Genomic DNA, 16,519 nt, shown 5'->3' on the forward strand with positions numbered 1-16,519 from the left:
GACACTGTAAAAGCAGTGCTAAGGGGAAGCATCATAGCAATATAGGCTTACCTCAAGAAACAAGAAAAAAGTCAAATAAATAACCTAACTCTACACATAAAGCAACTAGAAAAGGAAGAAATGAAGAACCCCAGGGTTAGTAGAAGGAAAGAAATCTTAAAAATTAGGGCAGAAATAAATGCAAAAGAAACAAAAGAGACCACAGCAAAAATCAACAAAGCCAAAAGCTGGTTCTTTGAGAGGATAAATAAAATTGACAAACCATTAGCCAGACTCATCAAGAAACAAAGGGAGAAAAATCAAATCAATAAAATTAGAAATGAAAATGGAGAGATCACAACAGACAACACAGAAATACAAAGGATCATAAGAGACTACTACCAGCATTATATGCCAATAAAATGAACAATTTGGAAGAAATGGACAAATTCTTAGAAAAGTACAACTTTCCAAGATTTTCTGTTGGAAAATCTTAACAGACCCATCACAAGCATGGAAATTGAAACTGTAATCAGAAATCGTCCAGCAAACAAAAGCCCAGGACCAGATGGCTTCACAGCTGAATTCTACCAAAAATTCAGAGAAGAGCTAACACCTATCCTACTCAAACTTTTCCAGAAAATTGCAGAGGAAGGTAAACTTCCAAACTCATTCTATGAGGCCACCATCTCCCTAATACCAAAACCTGACAAAGATGCCACAAAAGAAAACTACAGGCCAATATCACTGATGAACATAGATGCAAAAATCCTTAACAAAATTCCAGCAAACAGAATCCAACAACATATTAAAAAGATCATACATCATGACCAAGTGGGCTTTATTCCAGGGATGCAAGGATTCTTCAATATCTGCAAATCAATCAATGTAATATACCACATTAACAAATTGAAAGATAAAAACCATATGATTATCTTAATAGATGCAGAGAAAGCCTTTGACAAAATTCAACATCCATTTATGATTAAAAAAAAAAGCCCTCCAGAAAGCAGGAATAGAAGGAACATACCTTAACATAATAGAAGCTATATTTGACAAACCCACAGCAAACATTATCCTCAATGGTGAAAAATTGAAAGCATTTCCCCTAAAGTCAGGAACAAGAAAGGGTGCCCACTCTCACCACTACTATTCAACATGGTTTTGGACGTTTTGGCCACAGCAATCAGAGCAGAAAAAGAAATAAAAGGAGTCCAAATTGGAAAAGAAGAAGTAAAACTCACTGTTTGCAGATGACATGATCCTCTACATAGAAAACCCTAAAGACTCCACCAGAAAATTACTAGAGCTAATCAGTGAATATAGTAAAGTTGCAGGATATAAAATTAACACACAGAAATCTTTTGCATTCCTATACACTAACAATGAGAAAACAGAAAGAGAAATTAAGGAAACAATTCCATTAAAATACTTAGGAATATATCTACCTCAAGAAACAAAAGACCTATATATAGAAAACTATAAAACACTGATGAAAGAAATCAAAGAGTACACAAATAGATGGAGAAATATACCATGTTCATGGATTGAAATAATCAATATAGTGAAAATTACCCAAAGCAATCTATAGATTCATTGCAATCTTTATCAAGCTACCAATGGTATTTTCACATAACTAGAACAAGTAATTTCACAATTTGTATGGAAATACAAAAAACCTCGAATAGCCAAAGCAATCTTGACAAAGAAGAATAGAACTGGAGGAATCAACCTGCCTGACTTCAGGCTCTAGTACAAAGCTACAGTCATCAAGACAGTATGGTACTGGCACAAAGACAGAAATATAGATCAATAGAACAAAACAGAAAGCCCAGAGATATATCCATGCACCTATGGACACCTTATCTTTGACAAAGGAGGCAAGAATATACAATGGAGAAAAGACCATCTCTTTAACAAGTGGTGCTGGGAAAACCGGTCAACCACTTGTAAAAGAATGAAACTAGAACACTTTCTAATACCATACACAAAAATAAACTCAAAATGGATTAAAGATCTAAACATAGGACCAGAAACTATAAAACTGCTAGAGGAGAACATAGGCAAAACACTCTCCGACATATATCACAGCAGGATCCTCTATGACCACCTCCCAGAATATTGGAAATAGAAGCAAAAATAAACAAATGGGACCTAATTAAACCTAAAAGCTTTTGCACAACAAAGGAAAATATAAGCAAGGTGAAAAGACAGCCTTTAGAATGGGAGAAAATAATAGCAAATGAAGGAACTGACAATTAATCTCAAAAATATACAAGCAACTCCTGCAGCTCAATTCCAGAAAAATAAACAACCCAATCAAAAAATGGGCCAAAGACCTAAACAGACATTTCTCCAAAGAAGACATACAGATGGCTAACAAATACATGAAAAGATGCTCAACGTCACTCATTATCAGTTCAGTTCAGTTGTTCAGTTGTGTCTGACTCTTTGCGACTCCATGAACTGCAGCACGCCAGGCCTCCCTGTCCATCACCAACTCCCAGAGTTCACTCAAACTCACGTCCATTGAGTCAGTGATGCCATCCAGCCATCTCATCCTCTGTCGTCCCCTTTTCCTCCTGTCCCCAATCCCTCCCAGCATCAGAGTCTTTTCCAATGAGTCACCTCTTCGCATGAGGTGGCCAAAGTACTGGAGTTTCAGCTTCAGCATCATTCCTTCCAAAGAACACCCAGGACTGATCTCCTTCAGAATGGACTGGTTGGATCTCCTTGCAGTCCAAGGGACTCTCAAGAGTCTTCTCCAGCACCACAGTTCAAAAGCATCAATTCTTTGGCGCTCAGCTTTCTTCACAGTCCAACTCTCACATCCTACATGACTAATGGAAAAACCATAGCCTTGACTAGATGAACCTTTGTTGACAAAGTAATGTCTCTGCTTTTGAATTGCTATCTAGGTTGGTCATAACTTTCCTTCCAAGGAGTAAATTATCAGAGACATACAAATCAAAACCACAATAAGGTACCATTTCACGCCAGTTAGATTGGCTGTGATCCAAAAGTCTACAAGCAATAAATGCTGGAGAGGGTGTGGAGAAAAGGGAACCCTCTTACACTGTTGGTGGGAATGCAAACTAGTACAGCCACTATGGAGAACAGTGTGGAGATTCCTTAAAAAACTGGAAATAGAACTGCCTTATGACCCAGCAATCCCACTGCTGGGCATACACACCAAGGAAACTAGAATTGAAAGAGATGCGTGTACCCCAATGTTCATCGCAGCACTGTTTATAATAGCCAGGACATAGAAGCAACCTAGATGTCTCTATCAGCAGACGAATGGATAACAAAGCTGTGGTACATATACACAATGGAATATTACTCAGCCATTAAAAAGAATACATTTGAATCAGTTCTAATGTGATGGATGAAAGTGGAGCCTATTATACAGAGTGAAGTAAGCCAGAAAGAAAAACACTAATACAGTATACTACTGCTACTGCTGCTAAGTCACTTCAGTCGTGTCTAACTCTGTGCGACCCCATAGATGGCAGCCCACCAGGCTCCCCTGTCCCTGGGATTCTCCAGGCAAGAACACTGGAGTGGGTTGCCATTTTCTTCTCCAATGCATGAAAGTGAAAATTGAAAGTGAAGTCGCTCAGTCGTGTCCGACCCTCAGCGACCCCATGGACTGGTACCTACCAGGCTCCTCCGTCCATGGGATTTTCCAGGCAAGAGTACTAACACATATATATATATATACGGAATTTAGAAAGATTGTAACAATAACCCTATATGCGAGACGGCAAAATAGACACAGATGTATAGAACAGTCTTTTGGACTCTGTGGGAGAGGGCGAGAGTGGGATGATTTGGGAGAATGGCATTGAAACATGTATATTATCATATGTGAAACGGATCACCAGTCCAGGTTCAATGCATGAGACAGGGTGCTCGGGGCTGGTGCACTGGGATGACCCTGAGGGATGGGATGGGGAGGGAGGTGGGAGGGGGGTTCAGGATGGGGAACACATGTACACCTGTGGCAGATTCATGTCCATGTATGGCAAAACCACTACAATATTGTAAAGTAATTAGCCTCCAATTAAAATAAATAAATTTATATTTTTTTTAAAGAGGAAAACTTTCAGATAATTTTTAAAAACAAGATAGACAAAAATGAAAAACTAAATAGAAGTATCAGAAAATGAAGTTGGGAAGATTTCCCAGAAAATATTAATAGAACAAAAGAGAAAATAGAAAAACAGACCAAAAATAAAATAAAATAAAGGTAGATCAAAGATTAAGCCAGTAAATCCCACATCCAAGACAGAGGACAGATAAAAAGGGGTGAACATGATCAACAAAGTAATTTTTAAAAATAGCCTCTCAAAAATTTAATAGGAATTTTCAGGCTCCAAGAGGCCATACCCATGCATGTCACTGTGAAATGCAGAACAGCGGTGACAAACAAAAGACCATATAAGGTTATAAGACAGCAGGAGGAGGAGACAACATAGAACAGAAACACAAAGACTCAGCGTCAGAGGGGCTTCAGAATTCTCAACAGCAGCAGTGAACAATGTTCTCAAAATTCTGGGGAGAACATACTTCTGAATGAGAATTCTAACCCAGAAAAACAAAAAAGGCCACTCAAGTACAAGCATAAAATGAAAACATTTTTAGAAAAGTAAATTCTCAAAAATGTATCTTCTGTTTTTCATGGGGCACTAACAAATGTCTTCAACCAGAATGAGATGGAAACCAAGAAATACTAAGACATGAAACAAGAAAAATAGAGGATCCAATTCACCTGAGAGGCAAAGGAAATCTAGCGAAGAAGCCTGAGCGCCGAAGAATAGATGCTTTTGAACTGTGGTATTGGAGAAGACTCTTGAGAGTCCCTTGGACTGCAAGGAGATCCAACCAGTCCATTCTGAAGGCGATCAGCCCTGGGATTTCTTTGGAAGGAAATGATGCTAAAGCTGAAACTCCAGTACTGTGGCCACTCATGCCAAGAGTTGACTCATTGGAAAAGACTCTGATGCTGGGAGGGATTGGGGGCAGGAGGAGAAGGGGACGACAGAGGATGAGATGGCTGGATGGCATCACTGACTTGATGGACGTGAGTCTGAGTGAACTCCGGGAGTTGGTGATGGACAGGGAGGCCTGGCGTGCTGCGATTCATGGGGTCGCAAAGAGTTGGACACGACTGAGCGTCTGAACTGAACTGAACTGAACTGAGGCTACTATAAAGGAAAATCCCAAGCTAACAGAGCCACACTGAGGACTGGGAGGGTCAGGCGGGAACTGCTATTTCCAATGAAGTTTTCTAATTAAGTCACATACAGTATAACTTTGCTAACAACACACTTCACATTCTAAAAAAACTTTTTTAAGGAAGAAAAAATGAGACTAGCCACGAAATTGTGATAAGTTTTTTCTTTCAAAATAACTTAAAGCCAGAGTTTTAGACATTAAAAAATGGAAGTTCAAAAAACTAACAGCAGACAAACACACAAAAGGGGGTGTTTAAGCTGCGAAGACACTTCAAGAAGACCCACTTACATATAACTGCTATACTAGTCTCGATTCACCAGCTTTTTACTTGAGGAAGTATTTCTTTGAAACAACGTAAACCTAGAAAAGCTAATGATATGCTGCCTTGGACTAATCAGGCTAATTCTTAGGGAGCACTAAACAGTACATAACTGTTTGCCACTTAATAAACATGAAACTAGGTACAGAATAATGAATAAAAGAAACAACTTTGTAATAATGTGTTTGTTGCCATATGTAATATTATTAGCTATAAGCATCTATTCTAGTATTCCATTTTTCTTTTAATACAATTTTCCTACTTTAGAATCAGGTATCTGCCCTTCTCACTTAATGATGACATAAATAAAAATATTACTTCTTTAGAAGAGAATATCCTGAGAAGGCAACTCTCCAGATAGAAGGGATTAATAGTCACTGATATCTCCCAACACTGGTATCCTCTTTGAAGTTTTCTTATTGAGAATCCTGTGTTATTATCACACAGGAATCCCTTTTCTGTGTCCTTTTCCCCTCCTACACAAGCCAAGGAAAAATTACAAATTACCTCTCCTTTAATAACCCATTAAGAGGAAGCTAGGAGAAAGATGTACCAGGTAGAGCTCTGGCAAAAATATGAACATACCCCAGGTCTAAATATTTGCATGTTCACATTCCTTTTTGTCTCCACGTACAGTGGAACTATGGTTCCATGTAAAAATGTTAACGTGAAATCTTATACTCACCTTTGCATAAGGTAGACATTTACCCCAGTACCAAAGCCAAGCTTCTGCATAAATGGAGAGGCAGGAATATTTATACATGGAGTTAAACATAATGCTAAATGTCAGAAAGAGAAATAAAAAATAAAATTAGTATTTGAAAAGAGCTCCACAGATGCATCCTAACGTTCTCAATAAATCACTGTTAAGGGAATTAACTGGCAAAGTCTTGCAGAGCAATTTGACACTATGTGTCCCAACTTTCAATGGATACCTTTGACCAAGTCTACTTTTGGAGCTCTATTCTACAGGAACACTTAAACAGGGGTCAGCAAAACAGCCTGTTTTTATATGACCCATAAGCTAAGAATTGATTTTTACATTTTAAAAGCGTTGTTAAAAAAACAGATAAAGAAAGTCTCTTGGTTGAATCCTTAGACTTCATGACTCTCTTCCAACATGGCCCAAGACAACTCTAACACCATGGCAACAAAGTATAGACAGAAGCTATATCAAATTCACAGGTCAACGGAAAACCCTTATCAACACTTTTAACCAAAACCCTTATCCAGATTACGCTACCAAATGAAGACTTGCCTTTAATAACACTGAAGAGCCTAGAATCCAGATTTGGTTTCAGAATCAAAGAGCTAGAACTGACTCCAGAAAAGATCAGAACCTGAGGATGACTTCGAATCAAGCCAATACCAAGATCACCCTTAAGAGCAGATTCAAAGTAGAAAAGACAGTGTCATACCAGCTACACTCCTCTCAATTACACACCCTCATCAAGGCATTTATGCACAACTCTTATCATGGAATTGATTCCAGAGAGCAACTTGCTAAAGAAGCCAGGGTTACAGAGTCAAGAATTCAAATCTGGTTTCAAAACAGAAGAACTAGATTCCATGTCCAGAAAAGAAAAAAACCGAGGAGGCCTTAGAACAAAGACAATTAGGGACAAGATCCTGGAGATGAGAGAATTCAAGGTATAGAAACTACACAGCAAAAGAGACACTGATGTATGGAACAGTCTTATGGACTCTGTGGGAGAGGGAGAGGGTGGGAAGATCTGGGAGAATGGCATTGAAACATGTAAAATATCATGTAGGAAACGAGATGCCAGTCCAGGTTCAATGCACGATACTGGATGCTTGGGGCTAGTGCACTGGGACGACCCAGAGGGATGGTATGGGGAGGGAGGAGGGAGGAGGGTTCAGGATGGGGAGCACATGTATACCTGTGATGGATTCATTTTGATATTTGGCAAAACTAATACAATTATGTAAAGTTTAAAAATAAAATAAAATTAAAAAAAAAAAAGAAACTACACAGAATGGCAGCTGTCTCACCAGTGACTGTCTTATTTCTCTGGAGCCAGAACAGGGGAAACAGAGACAGATTCAGTGTACTTGATAATATCAGTCTGGACTCCAAACCTCTAACTCTTCCTGGAACATTCCCTTCTAAACACACCTTCAGCTTCTCCAGGAGCTGAGCCTTCTGGAGATAGTAAACAGGACTTCAGGAGACAGAGACACATACAAAGCACCACAAAGAAAAAAAGTTATTAATATCATTTTTCGGCAATCACAGTAACGACTAATTTAGGCAAAAATCAAGGAAAGAAGGAAGGAAGGGAGGGAGGCAGGCAAGGAAGAAAGAAGAAAGGAAGAAGACGATGGCAAAAGGGTTCCTATGTGACCCACAAAGCCTAAACCATTTACTATCTGCCATTTACAAAAAGTTTGCTAATGCCTGCGCTACGGCATGCAGCCAAAGATACCATATACACACGTGAATGCGTGCATGCATGCCAATAGTGGGATCTGCTTTTGTAGCTACAAAAAAAAAAAAAAAGAAAAGCCTAAGTGATCATTAGAGTCATAATTATAGCATATCTATATTACAGAGTAGTATAAGGTTATTAAAAGAAATGAGATAGAGCAGTCCTACTTTTGCTCATGAACAATTAACTGCTCTTGGATTGCCCTTTTGCCATGAACAACTAGAAAATTTGACAAAATATAATGGTTTTCACATACTTGACAATCGGCAGGGCAGGACTATGAACTCTGAGAGGAGAGAAACTAATGAGATGAGTCCTATCACTGCCCTAACTTACTGCTTAGAAACACTTTCCAGGCTGCAGCACAACAAAATGAAGCCCAAAGGGCTTGTCAAATTGAAGTGACAGATTACCCTGTCTACTGAATTGCCTTGGAAAATACCCTTCCCATACATAGAGGGGGAAAGATAAAGTGGTTCCTTTGAGGTTCAAGTTAAGTTGCTTCTTCACCTAGGAGAACCTACAAATCTGCTAGAATGTCAATAAAATTAGATCAGAGATGACCAAACTCTGAACTATAAAAGAAGTCTTATTTCTTGAGATCAACATTATAAAGATGACTTATACTAAAACTGTTCTTGTGTGACAGATAACAATGAAAGGATTTAACTATAATACTATGAAGACATTTCTGATATCAGTAACAATGAAGAAAGGTTTTATAGATTACCAGATTTCCTTTTTTCAGATAATCTGCTTGGTGTCTTGAAATTATTGGTTTCTTCCATTGTAATAATTGCTTAAAGTCCTATGATAAAAATGAATAGAAAGGTACACTGCAGTTATAAAGAATACATCTTTCATTCATGAAGAAAAAATTCCTATAATACTATCACTTATTTACAAAAAATTTGAGAACTGAAAAAGACCATGACAAATATTTAGTCCAGTTGTATTTACAATGAGAAAACTGAAACCCAGAGAGGGAGAAAGATAAACTAAAATTAAAGATAAGTAAAATTACATACCCAAGGTCATGCTATTAATGATTGTGGATTTTTATTTTATTTTTAAAATAATATATGCACTTGGTTAAAAAAAAGAAAATCACCTCGTACCCTCCCACACTTCCCAGGAGTAGTTATTAACAGATCTTTTATATGCTTTTAAGAGCTTGGCTTTGTAAGCAGTATTATTCCTAATAGCCAAAAAAAGGAAACAGAAAAAGCTATCAGATGATGAATGGATAAAGAAAATATGGCATATACTACACACTGCTGCTGCTGCCGCTGCTGCTAAATCGCTTCAGTCATGTCCGACTCTGTGTGACCCCAGAGACGGCAGCCCACCAGGCTCCCCCGTCCCTGGGATTCTCCAGGCAAGAACACTGGAGTGGGTTGCCATTTCCTTCTCCAATGCATGAAAGTGAAAAGTGAAAGGGAAGTCACTCAGTCCTGTCCTACTCTTAGCAACCCCATGAACTGCAGCCTACCAGGCTCCTCCATCCATGGGATTTTCCAGGCAAGAGTACTGGAGTGGGGTGCCATTGCCTTCTCCGATACTACGCACAATAAAATATTATTCAACAGAGTATATATTTTACATAGGGAATATTATTTAGTCATTAAAAGGAATGAAGTACTCATGTATACTACAACATGAAAGAATCTTGAAAACCTTATGCCAAGTGAAAGAAAGCAGACACAAGAGGCCACATATATGATTGTTTTTCCACACAATATCCAGAACAGGCAAATCCACAGACAAAATAAATGCTTAGTTGTTGTGGGCTGAAGGGAAGAGAGAATGTGGAGTGACTGCTAGTGGGTGTATGCCATCTTTTCTGGGGTGATGAAAATGTTCTAAAATTAGGTAGTGGTTTAATATATTCAACTCTGCCGGGAGCCGGCATACTGCATATTGAGTGCATATTGCATATTGAGTGCAGCACTTTCCACAGCATCATCTTTCAGGATCTGGAATAGCTCAACTGGAAGTCTATCACTGCCAGGAGCCAGCGTGAGGAACTCCGCCCGTGGCAAAGGTCATGAGGAAGGAGGCTCGGATACGCAAGGGCGGGATCGAGCCTCAGGAGTCCCCCTGGAAATTCTCGAGCATCTACCCCCAAAACCAGAGTCTGCCTACTTTCTGCTTTGTGTTCTCACCTACACCTCTGACTTTTCGGGGGGCGGCGGGGCGGGGGGCCTGTCCCCCACTACCTCTCTCTAGAAAGAGAGTTAACTTACAGCTCCAGTTAATAAAGTTCCTGGGTGTGACAGTGTTTCAACCTACAAACTCCTTTGGAAATCCTCTAGCCTGCCTGAATAGGTTTTTCCGGCCACATGTGATTGTTCAGAGCCTCCCAACTGTGAGAGGCAGGAGATGTTCTAAACTGTCTAAACACAGATTCCTTTGAGTAGTTAAAAGATTGATTAGAAATTTTATTGGTGAAGGGTTTTTCACTTGTTGGGCCAATGTTTGCTGCTAAGTTTCCATATCCCTTACCTGCTGTGTTCCTGGCAGTGTATTGATTAATATGATTGGTGTAAGTAGTAATTTTAATGTTTGTAACCTTGGACCCTTGAGTTAATTCTTTTTCTTGTTGTAGCCCACCACACCTTTGCCCTATAGGAATGCAACTTTAATGCTTTTGGAGGGTGGCGCCTGACTAGCCGCCTTTAGAGAAAAATAAGTTTTCTGAAGAAAGGGTCTTAAAATGTTAATAGGCCTCTGGGCCAGAAGATGATGCAAATCACCTAAACTTTTGCATATGAGAAGTTTGCAGGAAGAAAGCCTGGCTTACTGCATGACTCTACCCCTTCCCCCATTATCCTCTATGCATAACTTAAGGTATAAAAACTACTTTGGAAAATAAAGTGCGGGCCTTGTTCACCGAAACTTGGTCTCCCCATGTCGTTCTTTCTCTCACCTTCTGGCTAAATTATTCAGCCTCTTTTCTCCACTCAATTTCCTCACTGAGCTGTCCTTATTCTATTACTGTTTATATCCTTAATTAACGTTTAATTAAGCAGTTGTTTCCTGATCCTCGCAGACGCCGGCCCCGCTTCGAATTCCCTGGATCCACCGGGGCTGGACCCCGCACAACTCTATTCCAAAAACCACTTAACTGTACACTTTCAAAAGAGTGAATTTCATGATATGTTAATTACATCTCAATAAACTATTAGTTTAAAATTATCTATGAAAATACAATGTACATACTGTATACACAAGCAAGTTAATACAGGGTTTTTTTTCCTTCTGTAACATTTCTTTTAAAATCCTTTTTATTAAAAAATTAACTATTATTTTGAAAAAAGGTTTGGTTTTGTATTAGATTTACTGTAAAGCAAACTGTTACTACCTGTCTGTAAGCTCGTTTGGATTGTCCATAAAAAACTGGGAGGAAGAGAGAACATTTGCTTAAATGCTGCATAGAGCCACTTAATATCCCTTAATAAACAGCACCTGGGCGTCCGATGTGGCATTAATGGTAAAGAATCTGCCTGCCAATGCAGGAGGTTCGATTCCTGGGTCGGGAAGATCCCCTGGAGGGGAAAACGGCAACCCACTCCAGTATTCTTGCCTGAAGAATCCGATGGACAGAGAACCCTGGCGGGCTTCCATAAAAAGTAGTGTCGAGCTCTGATTTGAGAAAAGAGCGATTTCTTTCTTCGAATCCCCACCGTACCCCGTAAGTCTGATGCGCACGCGGGTCGTCAAGATGCTTCCTAAGATAATTCCCAGTTTAATGCATATTCCCAACGTCTTCCACCTTCCTTCCAGGCCCCAAGTTGTCAAAAAAGCAAAGAGGCCGCGGCTCGAGGGGCGCGGGACACCCGGCCAGGCCCACTCGCGGCAGGTTCCCTAAAATCTCTCTCCTTACCAGAGCCACGAGGTGGGACGACGAGATGTCCAGGGAAAGGCTGTCTTGAAAACTGGTCCCGAGCAGCCCCCAACACTCCGCGCCCCTCTGGGGTGAGGGGGTGGGGTCCGACCCGCCAACACACGGACTCGGCAACCGTAGTTCCGACGGGAACCCGCCGGGCTTTCAAAATAGCGCACGCACCGCCCCTACGTCGATCGCGAACTACGGGGCGGCGCAAAGGACACACCAAGCCGGATTCGCCGTTCCTGTTCTTTTCAGCCTTTCCCCTCTGTTTATCGATCCCACCTTACTACCCACTGCTGCTGCTGCTGCTGCTAAATCGCTTCAGTCGTGTCCAACTCTGTGCTACCCCATAGACAGCAGCCCGCCAGGCTCCTCTGTCCCTGGGATTCTCCAGGCAAGAATACTGAAGTGGGTTGCCATTTCCTTCTCCCTTACTACCCAATAGGGATGCTTTGAAGCCAAATAAAAGGTAGAAACGAACTGACTTTTACAGCCACTGTCAGCCCTTCAGAGGGACAACTCCAATTAAAAAGAAAATGTATGCCTGTATTTAGGCTGAAATCCTTTCCCAGTTACGAACGCTGTGCCCAGAATGTGTGATGGTTCTTTTGTCTTTTTTACTACAAATTTGGCCTTGAAACAGTGTAACTAAAAATGCACTTGTCTTGAGTAGCAATCGTTTTTGACTGAGAAGAAACATCGATACTCAGAAATTTTGCTACCTCTTGTAACCACTACCTTCATTTCAAGTGAAAATGCAAGTCGCTCAGTAGTGTCCGACTCTTTGCGACCCCATGGACTGAGTATACAGTCCATGGAATTTTCCAGGCCAGAATACTGGAGTGGGTAGCCTTTCCCGTCTCCAGGGTTATCTTCCCAACCCAGGGATCGAACCCAGGTCTCCCGCATTGCAGGCAGATTCTTTTCCAGCTGAGCTACAAAGGAATGTGTTCATTTATTCAACAAATATTTAGATAGCATCTTCCCCTTCTCCGGTAGATGTTCCCCTCCTAGGAATCGAACGGAAGTCTCCTGCATTGCAGGCAGATTCTTTACTGTCTGAGCCACCAGGAAAGCCCAGAGAGCACCTACTATGTGCCGGATGTGTATCGAATGCCCACTGCAGAAGATATACTATAGCAATCACTGAAAGAGACACAAAGATGATTAAGTCACCAGAGCCCCCTCCTGCTCAGGAGGAGCTTAGGCAGAGGGGGATGAGGGAAGGGTAGGGAAGTGTCCAAAGAAAGAAACACACACACAACACAATACAAAGGAGACTATAATGTAGGTAACTATAGTTGTAAAGCCCATTTTTCGCAAATGAGGAAACCCAAATGGCACAGAGAGGTTAAGTAATTTGCCTAAAGTCACAGAGCCAGTAGACGGTAGAGTCAGGATTTGAACTCGAGCTTAGAGTTCCTCTTTAACAAACATGTTCAAAACCTCTTCCATCTTACACACACACACGTCTCCACCTTCAGGGCCCTCCCATTTTTGGCCACCCTCTCCTAAGCAGAGATGGTCACTTTCTGTGTGTGTTTTCAGTTGCTCAGCTACGTCCCATTCTTTACAACCCCATGGACTGTACCCCACCAGGCTCCTCTGGGATGTTCCAGACAAGAATACTGCAGTGCATTGCCATTTCCTCCTTCAGGGGATCTTCCCAACCCAGGGATCGAACTGCATCTCCTGCATTTGCAAGTGGATTCCTTATCATTTAAGCCACCTGGGAAGTACCTTCCCTCTATTCTCATTCTGATATTTTTTGCGGAGGCATAATACACACCTCATCATCTTTTTAAAAATGCCTATAATTTGCTATGCTTTTTATTAAGTTCTACAATTTTACAAGTCTCTGTTTTCTGTTCTTATGGCTAATAAAGCCAGAGCCTGACAGCGCCTTAATTAAGCACTGCCTGTGCAAAGAAACCCTAGGGAGATGAGGATATTGACACAGGTGTAAGATGAAGCAGAAAATAGTCACAGGAATGAAGGTCCCTGGGTAAAGACTTATAACCATCCTGTTCCCCATCTTGTAACTATAAAAGTACCTCCAGAGATTATCAGAAGAAACATCTGAACTTCACAAGCTTAATGTTATTGCCTGTAAAATGTAATCATTAATCTCAAAATCTTGCACCCCAGTCAGTCGTCATAGGAAACAGTTTCCAACCTGAATCGGTAATTTCTCCCAGAGTGTAAGTGGCCTGGATTCCCTGGCTTAGGCAAAAGAGACCCAGACTCTGTATTTGATTCTTGGTTGGTTATGCGCAAAGGAACATTTGCATCCTCATCTTTTTATGGCATAAACTTAAACTTCTGCTCCTTTCATCGCCTCCCCTTTTGAGCCTAGTTTAAAGGTGGGGGGAGGGATATTAATTTTTTTCCCCTCTTTTCTACTGCTATTGCATTTCAATTTTCTTTGAGGCCATATGGATACTGCTGATTGGCTAGAAGAATGATGAGAACGTTTAGGGGAGAGGAAGAAAAGAAAAGAAAATTTCAGAATTTGTTCTTCTTCTATCTGTGTATCCAACCAGTCAACATGTCCCTAGGGTGCTGTACTGGCATCCTAAAGCCACTGGGTCCACAGCTAAGGGCACTTGAGGCCCCCACCCCACGCCCCATCTTGGTGCTGCTCTTCTGCGTCCCAGTTTTAGTGAGTGGCTCCTCCATCTGTCCCCAAGGCCTGAGCCCGGAGCTTCTCTTCTCCTTTATCCATCCAAGTTCTGACAACTCTTCCTCATGGATCTCTTAAATCTCTGTCCTCCTCCCCGTTCCACCTGGGACTATAAACTCTCACTTGTCTCTATTGATGACTCCTAATTTGCCCCCCTTCTTCCTGTCACTCCTTTCTTCCCGTTGATTTTCACACTGTGTGCATGTTAAGTCAATTTAGTCGTAACCAACTCTTTTCGACCTTGTGGACTGTAGTCCACCAAGTTCCTCTGTCCATGGGATTCTCCAGGCAAGAATATAGGAGTGGGTTGCCATTTTCTCCTCCAGGGGATCTTCCCTGACCCAGGGATCAAACCTGCATCTCCAGCATCTGTTGCTTTACCACTGTGCCACCTAGGAATCCCTGATTTCCACTTTGCTGCCTCATTAATCTTCCTGAAGTGTAAATCTGGTCATGGCACTCCCCTGTTTGCAATCCTTCAGCGTTCCTCATTAAGTTCAGAGTGAAAAATACCTCCCCTTAGCATCTGACTGAGTGTCTCTAGCTTGGGTTCCTCTAGCTCTGAATCTGGTCTCCCCTTATACTGAGTTAAGGTAGTTCCTGGAACACACGTGTTTTCTCATGTCTCCACCACGTGCACATGAGTCCCCCTCTGCCAGGAAAGCCCTCCTGCCCTTTCTGACTGGCTCAGCATCTACTCATCCATCAGCTCTCAGCTTAAGTGCTGCCTGCCCCAGGACATACTCTAATGGCCCCAGTCTATGTGATTTCTCCTCTATGATCCCAGAATGCCTTCCAATTCTCCCTATCCCAACAAGTACCCCAGTACAATGGAATTTTCTTTCTATTCTGTCTTCCTCCACTAGAATGTCAGCTCCATAGCCCTCTCCTGCCTGCGTAGATGAGTGCTCAGAAATGTTCGGTGAATACCCGAGAGAATGACAAGATGGATAAACACTGTTGCACAGAGAATTTATCTTTCCTTCAGTGACACAGAATGACAATTTGTCTGGGAATCCGGTCTGAGCTGGCAACTTAAATGTCTTAGCCACGGCCCCTGAATCAGTGTTTGCTGGCTGTTAGGGACTGAATGTTTGCATCCCCCTAAAACTCCCATGTGTTGGAGCCTGTTGGACACAGTGAGGGGCTCTGCTGGTAAATTGGAAATTGTCAATGAGATGAACTGGGTGCGATTTGAAACGCAGAAGTGAGATGGAATCCCTTTCACATCCTTTCACATACATCACATGGCAAGCAGAGTTGTGGAGTCTGAGGTTTCAGCAGCTGTGTTCTGGTACCTGGTCACTCACTCTGTAGCCGTTGAAAGATGTCTGCAGTGACAGTGGTGGTCTCTTGACCCCTGGATCAGAGTTACAGTGGATATTCTTGAACATGACATTCCTAGTTTCCTGCCTGGCAATGGGAACAGATATAGAAAGCTCATAAAGGGAAGACACATAACACAAACAGTAACACAGTCCACCACAGTATCCAAGAAATCTTCACAACTGTGTAATAAAACCCATCCTGGCAAACAGCCAGGAAAATATGGACTTAAATGTAAAATACTAAACATAAAACTTACAGAAAAAAAAAAATACAAAATGTAAAGCATATAATTCTCTGGTGGCTCAGTAGTAAAGAATCCCCCTGAAATGTGGGAGATGAGGGTTTGATTCCTGGATTGGGAATCAATTCCCCCTGGAGGAGGAAATGGCAACCCACTCCAGTATTCTTGCCTGAGACATCCCATGGACAGAGGAACCTGGAGGGCTACAGTCCTTGGGGTTGCAAAGAGTCAGACACAGAGACTAAACAACAAGAAAAATAAAACTTTTAGGGAAAAAAAGTATAAAGCAAAACTATAAAAAATTTAGAAATACACTGGTGATACTTAAAGAAAAATTTCAGAACAAAGGGCTAGGTAAAGAGTTTATAGACTCGACATTAAAGGT

The 16,519-nt window shown here is 41.3% G+C and overlaps 1 protein-coding gene across 1 annotated transcript in view; it reads right to left on the reverse strand.

Annotated features, from left to right (window-relative positions):
• The window catches only part of PBK (PDZ binding kinase), a 32,919-nt gene extending 20,878 nt beyond the window's left edge, over window positions 1-12,041 (reverse strand). Inside the window, exons 1-3 of the mRNA XM_070376143.1 lie at window positions 11,876-12,041; window positions 8,720-8,797; window positions 6,225-6,318 (exon numbers count right to left, since the gene is read on the reverse strand). Coding sequence (XP_070232244.1) covers window positions 6,225-6,318; window positions 8,720-8,777 — 152 coding nt within the window. The 5' untranslated portion in view covers window positions 8,778-8,797; window positions 11,876-12,041. The remainder of the gene's footprint in view (window positions 1-6,224; window positions 6,319-8,719; window positions 8,798-11,875) is intronic.
• Between the last annotated feature and the right edge of the window lie 4,478 nt (window positions 12,042-16,519).

This window comes from Bos mutus, chromosome 8 (genome assembly GCF_027580195.1).
Source record: "Bos mutus isolate GX-2022 chromosome 8, NWIPB_WYAK_1.1, whole genome shotgun sequence".
In the NCBI taxonomy this organism is placed as follows: Eukaryota; Metazoa; Chordata; class Mammalia; order Artiodactyla; family Bovidae; genus Bos; species Bos mutus.